Genomic DNA, 12,998 nt, shown 5'->3' on the forward strand with positions numbered 1-12,998 from the left:
GCTGGGGAGGGCTGAAAAGTGGGAGTCTTCTGGTGGGATGAGCACTAGCCAGGGTAGGATTAGGGGGAAGAGAGATTCAGGTCTGGAGGATGAATCTTGAATTCCTCACTTATCCCAGATGGAAGATACGAGGATGGGGTCTCGGGCAGTAAAGGAATGCTAGTTTCTGGGTCAATCCAAGTAAAGTATGAAGGGAGCAGAGTTGGCCTTGATTTCTTTCTTATCTCCCCCCGCCTAGCTCCTAGTTTTTACTTCCTAGGCAGCCCCAGCTCTCTCTTACCAGACCAAACCCTAGGCAGGCCTGCTCTCACCCAAAGACCCCCTGCTTCACAGTCACTCCTCCCTTTCTCTTCTCTTCCTTCCTCTCCCAAACCCAAATCAAAACTTATATTCTTCTTTCAGGTCCCGCAGTTGAATAATCCTTATGACCTTAGGGAAAATCATTCCTTTGGGCCTTAGTTTCTCCATCTGCAAAATTACTAAGTGATCTCCAGGGTCCCTTCTGTTACCTAATTCTGTGATCAATCAACAAATAAGTCAAGGTAGCAAGCATTTATTAAGGACCTACTATGTAACAGGCAAAAACCAGGCCCTCCCCTCAAAGAGCTTGTGTTTTAATGGGGGGAGGGGACATGGTAACAAAGGCATATACAGTGAAAATAGAAGCATTGATTAAGTGTCTACAGCATACCAGGAACTGAGAATCCAAAGACCAAAATGAAATAGGCCTACTCTTAAGCAGCTTACATTCTATTGGGGGAAAACAACATACACACAGATAAATAAACACAAACTATTTATAAAATAAGTACAAAGTGATTGGGGGAGAGGGGCGGTACAGGGATGGGGAGACAAAGAAGGGCCTTAGAGAATAAGTGATGTCTGAGCTGAGATCTGAAGGGACCTAGGCATTAGAGGTAAGAAGGGAGCACATTTTAGGCACAAGGGATAGCCCTTTCTGCTGTTCTTTGATTTTTTTTTTGATTTGTTGCAAATGCTAGGAGAAAAGCATCACAATTCTTTTTTTTTCTTTTTAGAGGTAGTAGGAGGTAAGTGACTTGCCCAAGGTCACATAACTAGTAAGTGTCTGAGACCATATTTGAACTCAGGTCCTCCTGACTCCAGGGCAGATACTCTGTCCACTGCCACCTAGGTGCCCCAAAATCATGATTGTTGAAAGAATTTGTCCAAGGGAGAAATTTCAGGGAGGGAAAGGGGAAGAGTCTCCTCAAACAAATCGCCTAATTGTGATCCAAGGAAGGATTAGATTCTTAGGTTGAGATTTACATTCAATTCTTAGATTTTTCAGGTCACAAGGAGGCAGTTACCTATTCTGCCTATACCTAAGGTCAGCCCTGGCGCTGTCCTTTGGATACTTCCAGAGTAGCAGGTGGTCCAGGGTCATTTACTGTCCACATGGTCACTGTGGGAGGAAAGGAAACACAAAAGGAGGCCTCTGACGAAAGCCTGGCTCTCCCATGCTCCATAGTGGCCCACTAAAATTCCAAGTTAGGAAAGGATCCTTTTTCTTTCACCTCCCAACTGGAATCACAGCTTATCTTCTTGAAATCTACCTCCAAGAGAGCTGATGGACACAAGCTGCCTTTTCTACCCAGTGTGGTACCCTATGTCAGCAACTAATTTGGATGGGAAGGACTCAACCCATTAATGGATATGAATTAGTCAGAAGCAGGGGTGGGGCACTTCTGGTTTTCCCTGGTGCCCCCCTGGAAGTCAAAGAATATCTGATGACATTAGGGGGAAGGGACATTTACCCCAAGAACCCTCATCTGTATCTTCTTTGAAAAGTAAGCTTTACAAATTAACTATCCTCAGAAATTCCATAAGGGTCTTGATGTGAAAATAGCCCAGTGTGTAGAGACATGTGAAAGGAGAAATTAGTAACATTTGCAAGCAGGCACTAAGAGAAAGAAGTTGTTTTGTTGGGTTTTTGATTGTTAAGTAGATGCAGCTAGCTGCAACTCAGCTCCTGAAATTTAAATGCAGCATCTGAGTCTGGTAAACACCTGTCAGGGAGATTTCCCATCCCCCATCCTCCTTTTTTTAAGCATGGGTGGTGGGAATGAATACCCTTGTACAGAGCAAAAGTGGTTTTCTGGTGAACAGGTCATGAGTTTCCAAAATTCTGGAAGTTGAAAGAACTTTTTAATGGGAACTGATTAAAATAAACTAGAGAAGCAACAAATTGTACTTGGCAAACAGAGATTGGAAAGCAAATATTCAGACTTCCTGGGCAGGGAGTCGAGCTGGCCCTCTTCCGAAGGGTGAATAAGCTAGCACATGTCCCCTTCCAGAGGGGAAAATGTTATTTACTGTCAATACTGAGGCTTGGCCTTGTTGCTCTGGCCAAACTCGGGCAGAAAATCCAGCTCCAAGGAGGCGGGTCTTGGATGAACTCTCTCCGTGCCACATCCGTTATCAAAACGAGACAAAAAAGGATACGGACGGAGTTTGGGGCTGCTTCTGTAGCTGGAGAAAGTATTGGAGTAAAATCTGACGGAAGGAGAGAGAGACAAAGAAACAGAGACAGAGAGAGCCCACACAGTGTTTGCGGCTGGTGGTATAGGTCAGTCAGTTAACAAGCATCCATTGAGTATTTGCTGTCCACTAGGGATTGTGCTAACTCTGGGGGGATATAAAACCATTATAAAAAATAAAACCATTCCTGCCCTTTAGGAATTCGTATTCTAAGGGGGAGGGGAGTTGGGGACAACATACAGACAACTGTATCCACACAACATACAGACAGGATCAATTTGTAAGCCTCAGAGGGAAAGGCTTCTTGTAGGAAGCCCAGAAGGTAGAGGTGAGAAGGGAGAGCCTTCCAGGTATGGGGCGGACAGCCAGTGAAAATGGGCCCGCAGCAGAAGCTGATTGCCTAGAGATGATTTGCAGGTCTATAAGGATTCTAACATAGTGTTTTTTTTTAATTGTACTTGTGATTTCATACTCTATAATTTATAGCTTTAGGAGACCAAGATGTTAAGTGACTTGCTGGGTTGGACAGTCAGTATTTGTCAGAGGTGGTATTTGAACACTGATCTTCCTGATTCTAATGCTGGCTTCTGTCTGCCCTGTTACAGTGCCCCTTGGCATAGTAACCAGGGAAATAAATATAAAAGTAGCAGACCATGGGCCAAGGCTGGGTAAGATGTACTTATCTGGAACAGGAGGATCCGGATTCCGATTTCAGCTCTGCCATTTGAAAGCCTTTGTGATGTGTGGGACAAGTGAGTTTTCTGGAGCTCAGCTAAAGATACAAAATCTAGTTATAAATATGGCCTCTGAGTACCCTTCCATCTCTAAATCTGTGACCCTATAGAAGATTTCATTCAATTCCACCAATATTTATTAAGGGTCTACTTTATGGAAGTATGTATGTGTGCTGGTGATACAGAAATAAAACATTCCCTGCCCTCAGGGCACTTACATTCTGTTTAAGATTGAAGGTTATCCAAGCCCCTTCCCTTCCTCTAGGTCCTGATGCAGAGATCTGATTCCATTCTAGAAATGGAAACTTTCCCTAGCTGGGATCCCCTAGCTTCCTTCAAGGTGGAATTCAAGGGGCACATCCTGTATCAGGTCTATCCTGGCCCCATGCCAAGCCCTCAACCCTCTTCCTCAAATTATGCCATATTTAATTTGAATATATTTTGTATTTTGTAAAAATGTTGGATCAGTGCCCGCCAGCATTTTTTTAAGGGTCTAAGTAGCAGAGCAGGGGTCAGTCTGTGTCAGTAAAGGAGTTTCCTCAATGACTTTTTTTAGGCCAATGGAATCACAAAGGAAGTCCCAGAATATATTTTTAAAATTAGCTTATTGGTATATATGTTATTTCCCCTCACTTCTTGAGGGCAGGAACTGCTTCATTTTTCTCCTTTTTATCTCCAGTTCTTTGCACATGCTAAGTGCTTAATAAATGTTTAAGGGGAGGGAATAGCGTTTATTAAGCACCTGCTTTGCCAGGCACCGTGCTAAGCATGTTGCAATTATTGCTTGCTCTCATGCGATCTGCACAACAAGCCTGCAGTGCAGGGACTGCTCTTTTCCCCTTTTTACAGTTGAGGAAACTGAGGCACACAGTGGTTAAGTGACTTGCCCAACATCACATAGCTGATGAGTGTCTGAGACAGTTTTGAACTCAGCTCTTCCTGACCCCAGGCCTAGCTCTGTGGACTGTACCACCTGACTGCCTGAAGTGGGAATTTTTTGGAAGTCAAGGACTGAGATAAGCCTTCTACCCCAAAACTATGCCCCAGCCCCATACGACAGAGAAGCAGATCTTTCTTTTTTTTCTTTCTCTTTCTTTCTTTCTTTCTTTCTTTCTTTCTTTCTTTCTTTCTTTCTTTCTTTCTTTCTTTCTTTCTTTTTCTTTCTTTCTTTCTTTCTTCCTTTCTTTCTTTCTTTCTTTTTCTTTCTTTCTTTCTTTCTTCCTTTCTTTCTTTCTTTCTTTCTTTCTTTTTCTTTCCTTCTTTCTTTTCCTTCCTTCTTTTTCTTTTCTTTTTTCTTTCCTCTCCTCCTTCCTTTTTTTTCTTCCTTTTTTCTTTCCCTTCTTTTCTGTCTCTCCCTTTTTCTTTTCTTCCTTTCTTCTTTCTTCCCTTTTCCTTCCTCCCTTCCTCCCTCCTTCCCTCTCTTCCTTTCTCCCTTCCTCCCTCCCTTCCTTCCTCCCTTCCTTCCTTCCTCCCTCCCTTCCTCCCTCCTTCCCTCCCTTCCTGCCTCCCTCCCTCCCTTCCTCCCTCCCTCCCTTCCTTCCCTCCCCCTTGCCCTCCTCCCTTCCTCCCTCCTTCCCTCCCTCCTTCCTTCCTCCCTCTCTCCCCCCTCCCTCCCTCCTTCCTTCCTTCCTTCCTATTCTCCTTGTCCCTCCTAGGTCGGCAGTGCTGTGACCACTCACTGGCCCACTCCCCAAACTGATCAGCACGGAAGCTGCTCTGTGCCCGACCTCCTGTGCTCCCAGGTGCTCATCATATCAGTGTCAGACTTGGCATGGCCACCTGGCCGGCTTAGCCCTCTGCACCTCACTCCTCAGTATGGACCAGCTGCAGCTTCCCCAGGACTAGCGGCACATACAGGTTTCCGAGAAAGGAGAAACCCAGTATAGCTCTGGTGCCTCCCCTTTAAAGGACGCTCTTTGCTAGGCCTGCTCATCACCTCCTCCCATCCCCCCAAAGAAAAGGCAAACCCGGGCTGGATGCACTGAGAGCAGGCTCCTCGCTAGCCCGGGCTTAGTGCTGAAGTATGTGGGGCCGTGTGGTTTGTAGGACGGTGACACCGAGGCTGTAATCGGACCCAGCAGCGGGAAAGCAGCAGGGGCCAGGTCCGCATTTGGCCGCAGGGCGTTTCTGGCAGGAGCCTGGAGGGGCCCCAGAAAGGGAGTGGAAGGAGCTGTAGGCCCTGTGTTAGGGATGCAGCAGCTTTCTCCAGGCAGAATCTTTGGCTTGAATGAAAGGGGGGGGGGAGGGGAGGGAGGTGTACAACTTATCTCTGACTTGGAGTTGTGTGTTGGAGGAGGACAGGAAGAGGGAGGCTCATCTGTAAACAGATCTGACCAGCCTGGGGCTTTCCAGAGAGGAGAAGGCATTTCAGAAGGCCCTGGCTTTGCAAAGAAAATGCAAGGTCTGTCTCTGAATGCATCCAGCCATTGGGGACCGAAGCCCTGAAGACAGCTTCCCAAAGGCTGAGGCCAGTTGGATCAAGTACTTTCTGGGCTGAATGCAAACCACATGTGCAGCCCCAGAGCTTCCTCCCGCGCTCATGCCTCACACATTTGGCAAGAGAATTGAGTTTACTGAAAATGCAGTCGGGTGTGTAATGAAAAACGGTGTATTTGCTGTGTGAGTGGACGCTCAGTCATCACTCAGAAGTAACCGTTGGGGTGCTGGCCTGGAAGAAAGAGTAGAATGTTGGCACTGGCCTTTGGGGAGTGCACTGGGCCGCAGGCAGCAAGTGCACGGAAGCTAACCCTCCCCTGCCCTTAGAATATATAGTCAGTGTTCTAGGGTGAGAGACAGCCTGGCACATTAGCTAGGGGCACTGTGCAGCAGTGGAACCCAGAGGGCCTGCGTTCGAATCCTGACTCATTTACTTCATGTGGGATTTAGGCCAAGTCTTGGGATCTCTCTGGCTCTCAGTTTCCTTATCTGTAAAATGAAGGGCTGGGATTGGATCAAGAGCTCTTAAAACCTTTTCTGTGTCCAGTCTGGTAAAGCCTTTCTATTCCGTTTTCAAAGAAGATTTTTAAGTTCATAAAATAAAATGCATATTATTTTTGTATTTTAATACAAAGGAGACTGAACATATTGAAATCCCATTATCAATTTTTTTAAATAAAAAGTTCAGAGACCCCAGACTGAGAACCTTGATGGTCCCTAGGGTCTTTACTATCTTTAAATCTAGCCAGAGTCTAGAAGATCTGGGTTCAAGCACACACACACACACACACACACACACACACTCTCTCTCTCTCTCTCTCTCATATAAACACCCATCCACAAACACAAACATACAAATACACAAACACCCACATGCCCTTCCCCACACAGACACACACATACACATTATAAAACTACAGGAAAGGGGGCGGCCAGGTAGCACAGCGAGTAAGAGCACCGGCTCCAGTGTTGGGATGACCTGGGGATTGAATCCTGGCTCCAACACTTAGTACCACACCCAGAAATAACTGGCCGTGTAACCTTGAGCAAGTTACTTAACCCCTATTGCTTAAAAAAAAAAAAACTACAGGAAAGGCACATCTTCCCATATCCTCAGCAGTTTTCTAGGATTGCAAATAACAGGTGAGTCGCTAGCCTGTATCATAGAAGGAGTTTCAATCCTGGGAGTTCCTCCTACTGATGATATCATAGACCTAAGGCCTGTAGGAATAAATGAGTAAAAATGAATGAATGAGCTGTCTAGAATAGGTCGGTTCCTTCTTTGAACATTAATAAAATTCTCCCTAAAATCCGATGTTGATGTGGCCACTTCACAGTCAGTACCAACAAAGGCATCTACTTGGACACAGCCCAGTGCACAAGCTGCTGTGAACTGCTTAAAGCCCAAATTTAAAACGTCTTAGTTTTCCTTTAAAGGAATCCTCTGGTGACGTCAACCTTCCTTATGATATAATTCTTCTATATTTCTGTTTCTTTATCAACTCCGTCAACCAGGGTGAAAACTTGAAATCCCAAGGAAGGAATGTAGATAATGGAAATGTAAATTCTTTCAGTAACATAGAAGCTCCTTGAGAGCAGGGTCTGTTTTTGTTTCCCTTTATATCCCTAGTACCCAGCACAGTACCTTTTACCTAGTAGGCTCTTAAGAAATGCTTGTCAGGGGCGGCTAGGTGGTGCAGTGAATAGAGCACTGGCGCTGGAGTCAGGAGGACCTGAGTTCAAATCTGCCCTCAGGCACTTAACACTTACTAGCCGTGTGACCTTGGGCAAGTCTCTGTCTGCCTCGGTCTCTTCACCTGTAAAATGAGGATAAAAAATAGCACGTGCCTCTCTGGGTTGTTCTAAGGACCAAATGAGATAATATTTATAAAATGCTTTGTAAACTTTAAACTGCCATACAAATGCTCATTATTTTTGTTGCTTTCATTGTTATTACTAAAGAATCATTTGTATACTTATTGTTGTTGCTGCTGTTATCATCATTATTGTTGAAGAATCATTTATTCTAGAGGGGGAAGGAGTTGTCTAAACAAAGGCTTCGGGACCACTGATTCATGCAGTGTGGACCTGACATTGACAACCCCTCCCATGTTTTCAGGCTCAGAAGCCCACTTCTCTTGCCCAAGGACAGCTTTTACCTGTCAGTGGTTTCAAGCACGCTGTAACCTCAGCTACTGTGCCTTGGGGAGTAGATCCTGCCTTACTTATGGCCATCTCCAAGAATCAGAGTGCTTTTCTCCAGTGTGGGTGATCCCTCCACCTAGGCAGATTGCAACTCCTTTGTAGATGGTATCTGAGACTTGCCATGGGCAGATGATTGACCCCCTTGTGACTCACCAAGTAATGGATGGGCCTCTCTGACATCCATGAGGTTGGTTGTTGAAGACTTCCCCAGGTTTGTAGGACCTGGAAGCATTTGCCCCATTGGCATAGTCCTCTCCATGCTACAATGAGAGATCAGAACAAGATGGTAGTCGATTTCCACTTGTGAGATGGAGTAGTAATTTTATCACTGTAGGAAACTCCTAGTGTGGGAAGTCCCTCTCCTGATGCAAATTGAGGCATCTCCTTAACTTTAGATAAGTTCTAGGCACTTTCCTGAGGCACATAGAGGTGTCATGATTTGCTGAAATCATGAATACATGATTGTTTATACATGTCTGAGGCAGGATTTGAACCTAGGTCTTTAGGACTCCAATTTCAGCACTGCCCTCTTACTCTGTCTCCTTGTCCTTCCTCTGCTTACATGGACCAGGTACAAGAAAACTGATTTCAACTTAACCAGTTGGAAAACCATGCTTCTTCCATGTCTCCTCCGCTGCCTAGCTTGTGACCATGGATGGGAAGTGCATCAAACAAAATGGCAGAGGAGGAAAGGAAAATGTAGCGTTTCTTTTAGAATTCCTATGTAATTCCTTTCTCTTCTCTTCTCTTTTCTTGTTGGTGAACAGGAGAGACTGCAGGAAGACAGCAAGTCCCTACTTCCCCTCCTGCCTCTGAAAACAGCAGTGCTGCCCACAGCATTGGCAGCACCCAGAGTACCCCATGTTCCAGCAGCACAACCTAACACCGTGGACCAGTGGGAAAAGCCAGAGAGCCTCACCGAGGAGGGCAGCGGTTCCGAGGGATTGGCCATTCGTTGAGGTTTGGTCCCCAAACTTAAAAGGTGGAATTTGGTTCCTTTTGGAAAGAGAGAAGAGATTTTAATGTTAAAAATCACTAGATGTGTTCACCCCCATCTTCCCCCATCTTGGTCATCATGGTCTGACGGAACTTCCCTGACATGTCAGGATACATGTAAAAAAACAAAACAAAACAAAATCTCCTTGTCCTGCCATATTGTTATCTCCTTGTAGGAGGATTGGAGGCTTCTCAATGTGAAACACACATAATCTTGCTTTCTCTGTTTAAAAAAAAAAAAGAAAAAGCCCCTTCCTTGGGGTTTCCAACTTTTACCCTGGTTCAAGGAGTTGGTCAAGGGATAGAAATATGAAAGAATTAAGTAATGAGAAAGATTGATGTCACCAGAGGATTCTTATAAAGAAAACCAAGACATTTTAGGTTGTGGATTTAAGTAGTTCATGGCACCTTGTACACTGGGCTGCATCCTTTGTTGGAATGAGTTCCTTTTCCACATTCTTACATGCCCTGAAGTTTTTTGTATTTGCATGATGGGTCCTGCCTTTAGAAACCACCTCAGGGCCCATATCAAGGCAACATTCCTTTACATGTGCTGTGGGCCAGAACAACTCCAGGTGACCTATACACACACTTAGGCAGCAGCCATATTATCTTAGTGGAGATTCGGCACATGTTGTCCCTCTATACAGACTGTGACCAAGCTCTGTGGTTCCTAATCGGTGCATCCTTTGGCTCCACTTAGGCTGGTATCCAGATTAGGACAGAATTTGGCACTGGACCCCACAGAGAGCTTGTCCCATGACAAGACATATAAATGCATAGAGATGCATGGGTATGATAACTCATCTGCCACGAGTGTTTTTTTAGGCTGAGAAGAAATGAGTTTAGTGGTACTCTGAAAATGTTGTAGGCCTTCCTATTTGGATCTTACTTGTGTGTATATTTTGGGTAATAAGCTCTACCCTTGCAAAATAGGTCAAAACTTTATAGGTCCAGTTTATATATTATACATATATATGTACATATGCACATATATACATATATGTGTATGTATGTGTATGTATATATACATATATAATTTTTTTTAAAAACCAAAAACAAAACCAGAAACTTTTTAAAGATGCAAATGCATAGTAGTTTCTGTTAAACTACTGGTTAGTTACCTGAGTGATATCATTGACTCTGACAAATGTTATTGAAAGGTGGGTGCTTATTTGGACCTTTTTTATTTGGCACCCTTGCTCTAAACACATCCCAAACTTAAAACAACTTGGAGGTAAATTTCATGAAATGAAATTATATAATGCAACTGAAATGTGTTTCACTGATACCTCTGTGTTTAATGAAAAAGAAAAACCTTCCAGAGGAAATTTCTCCTGCCAAATAATTTACTGATGGTGATAGCTTCATCACCAATTCTGTACGTAGCCACTTTCCAGAATTCCCAAAGAGATTATTTCCCTAAGCAGGACAGACCACCTTCCATCCTCTCAGACTCACCAGCCAATCTCATTTCCTTGAAAGCAATATGTGGTGTGCCTGATTCTCCACCAGCGGGACTCTAGACACCAAATTCTAAGTAGCTGCCAAAGACTGCATGACAGCCGCTTGGCAGTCCAGCAAAATTAATTCAGTAGAGTCTATCAGATCAATTTAGCCCAAATCAATCTACTTTCTATTGAAATAATTAGTTTGGCCATTTACTGAAATGCTGATCAATGAAAAATAAAACATATATTTGCCAAATTTGACCAGATGTATGGGTTAGCAGGGAAATTTCTGCTTCTGGGGTCTTTTTATGTTTTTTTGTTGTTGTTGTTATTAAACACATAGGCATCAGAGTAGGGAAATCTAAAAAAATACGCTACCTGTGTTTGGGAATAATGCGCTTTGCCTAACCTTCAGCTGAATGTATTGTTTTAGTATAGTCTGTGTATTAAAAAAAAAATCTTAAAAGATGTCTTCAAGGAAGACGGGTCTTTAAGTCACTTATAACTATATTTTACTACATAAAATTTGTGTACAAAGATATATTTAAATGTTTTCGATAAATGTAGGCTACTCAGTATGAAATGTCTAATTTCAATTACTGTGAATTCTTTTGGTCAACTTTTTTTTTTGCTTCTTTTTTTTAACCCATTTTGTCATTAAAAAAAAACCCATTAGCTGTTCTCATGGGAAATATTAGAAAATCCATTTCTTAGATGGATAGGGTTAAAACCTTTTGTAAAATATTTAAATGTATATTTTTGAAAGAAATATGCTGCATTACCAATGATTTTTTATCAAGAATTTACTCTAATTTTAAACTAATTTACAGATTTATATTTACGAACTGATAAACCAAAAGTTGCTATTTTAAAAGAAAGAAAGAAAATTGAGATGTTTTTGAAATTTTTAGACTTCTATTTCAGATCTGTTTGAATATATCCATTTGGTCCTCCCCACTCATCTGTGGGATTATTCACTTTGAGAAATCTGAACTAATGGACCATTAGCAGAGCGGGTTATTGAGTTGATGAATGCTATCAAATATTACTTCTGGGATATTTCTACAAAACAAAACTTGCAGAGGGAGGTATTCTCTACCCCCTCTCCCACCCTGCAGCTGACAACAGCCTTAGTCCAAGAATGTACACAGCTCTCATAGCACCATTTCTAATGGCTTCTAAAGTCACCCTTCTTTTACAATACAAGCACAAATCCTCATTCTGTAATATTTACTGTAAATTTCCCATAAAGCTCTTCTGGGTTCTATATCAGCCAAATATTTCTATCCACAATGCATTGTACTTACTTTTTTTTTTTTAACTAGGAAAGTTCTCTTGGTTCAAATACTAAGTTTCTGAGGTCAGTTGTTTTAACCTGTTGGGTTCAAATCTTGTCTGAGTAACTGATGACAGCTCCTTCAACTGCATGGTGCTGCTCAGATGTTACTTACTCTCCATTGTTGAGAGAAGTCCGATGTTTCTCTGTTTTGCTACTTGGGAAGCATTTACTATGGAAAGGTGGCTGTCTGCTTGTCTCTTACCATGATGGTAGTCTCTGTGCCCTGATTGTTTTCTGTGATGTGTGTTGTACTAGTCTTTTCTGTAATGTATCTACCTCAGGGTTTGAAAGAAGACATGTACTGCTGGGCGTGCCAAAAGAGCACTTTTTGTTGGGTGATGCATGTGGGTGTGGGTGGATGTGGATGTGTGTGGGTGGGTGGGTGCGCCTGCCGGGGCATGCTGAAGTGTATGTGTGTTTTTGTTGGTTTGTCCTACATGGGGGTCGTTCATGAAATCAACAGATATTTTGAGAAAATATTGGTCAGTTTCCACATGCAATACATCTCCATCTCCCTCTCTCCCTCTCCCTCTCCCTCTCCCTCTCCCTCTCTCTCTCTCTCTCTCTCTCTCTCTCTCTCTCTCTCTCTCTCTCTCTCTGTCTCTCCATCTCTGTCTCTGTCTCTCCGTCTCTCTCTCTCTGTCTCTCTGTCTCTCTCTCTCTGTCTCTCCGACTCTCTGTCTCTCTCCCCCTCCCTCCCTCCTTCCCTTCCTTCCTCCCTTCCTTCCCTCTCCCCTCTTTTCCTCCCTTTCCTCCCTCTCTTCATTTTTTCTTCTTGTTCTTCTTTTTCTCTCTCTTCCTTCTCTCCTCTCTATCTCCTTTTCTCTCTTCTCCCTCTCCATCTCCATCTTTCTCTCTTGTTCCTTTCTCTCTTCCCCCTCTTAGTTTCTTCTGAATGAGCCTGAATCCATTACCGATTTTTATTATCTAGGGGAACAAAAAACAAAAACCCCTTCAATCCCTGTGGCCAGTTTGAACACCCCGCCATTTTGTAATTTTGCGTTCTTTTCTGCGTTCAGTGTGTTTGCAGACTTGTGAACTTGCTAAGTTGTATAGTTTTGATAACCATGGTGTTATATTCTTTTTATCTCTGTGCATAATAAAGATATATATCAATTATTCAAAAAGCTCTTGTTTGTTTGTCATTGTTTGTTTGTCATTGAATACCAACATGAGATATAAATTCTGTCTGTTCTTCTAAGTTGGTCCCCCTCGTATTTCATCTCTCCATTTTCCAAGGGTTTAATGAGGGGAGAGCAGAAGGGGACCAGTAGAACTCATCCCCAGAAAGAAAGTGGATAAAGAACAGTTTAGAAGCTTTGACAAGCTTCTCCACTC

At 43.2% G+C, this 12,998-nt stretch overlaps 1 protein-coding gene across 2 annotated transcripts in view; it reads left to right on the forward strand.

Moving 5' to 3' along the window:
• LOC138165089 (transforming growth factor beta receptor type 3-like) overlaps window positions 1-12,787 on the forward strand; it is a 229,333-nt gene extending 216,546 nt beyond the window's left edge. For both annotated transcript variants that reach the window (XM_069093236.1, XM_069093237.1), the window contains one exon: window positions 8,642-12,787. In XM_069093236.1, coding sequence (XP_068949337.1) covers window positions 8,642-8,757 — 116 coding nt within the window. In that variant the 3' untranslated portion in view covers window positions 8,758-12,787. The remainder of the gene's footprint in view (window positions 1-8,641) is intronic.
• Window positions 12,788-12,998: the final 211 nt, after the last annotated feature.

This window comes from Petaurus breviceps, unplaced genomic scaffold, assembly GCF_028583685.1.
Source record: "Petaurus breviceps papuanus isolate PSGF00001 unplaced genomic scaffold, PetGlider_PUasm1.0 207, whole genome shotgun sequence".
Taxonomy (NCBI): Eukaryota; Metazoa; Chordata; class Mammalia; order Diprotodontia; family Petauridae; genus Petaurus; species Petaurus breviceps.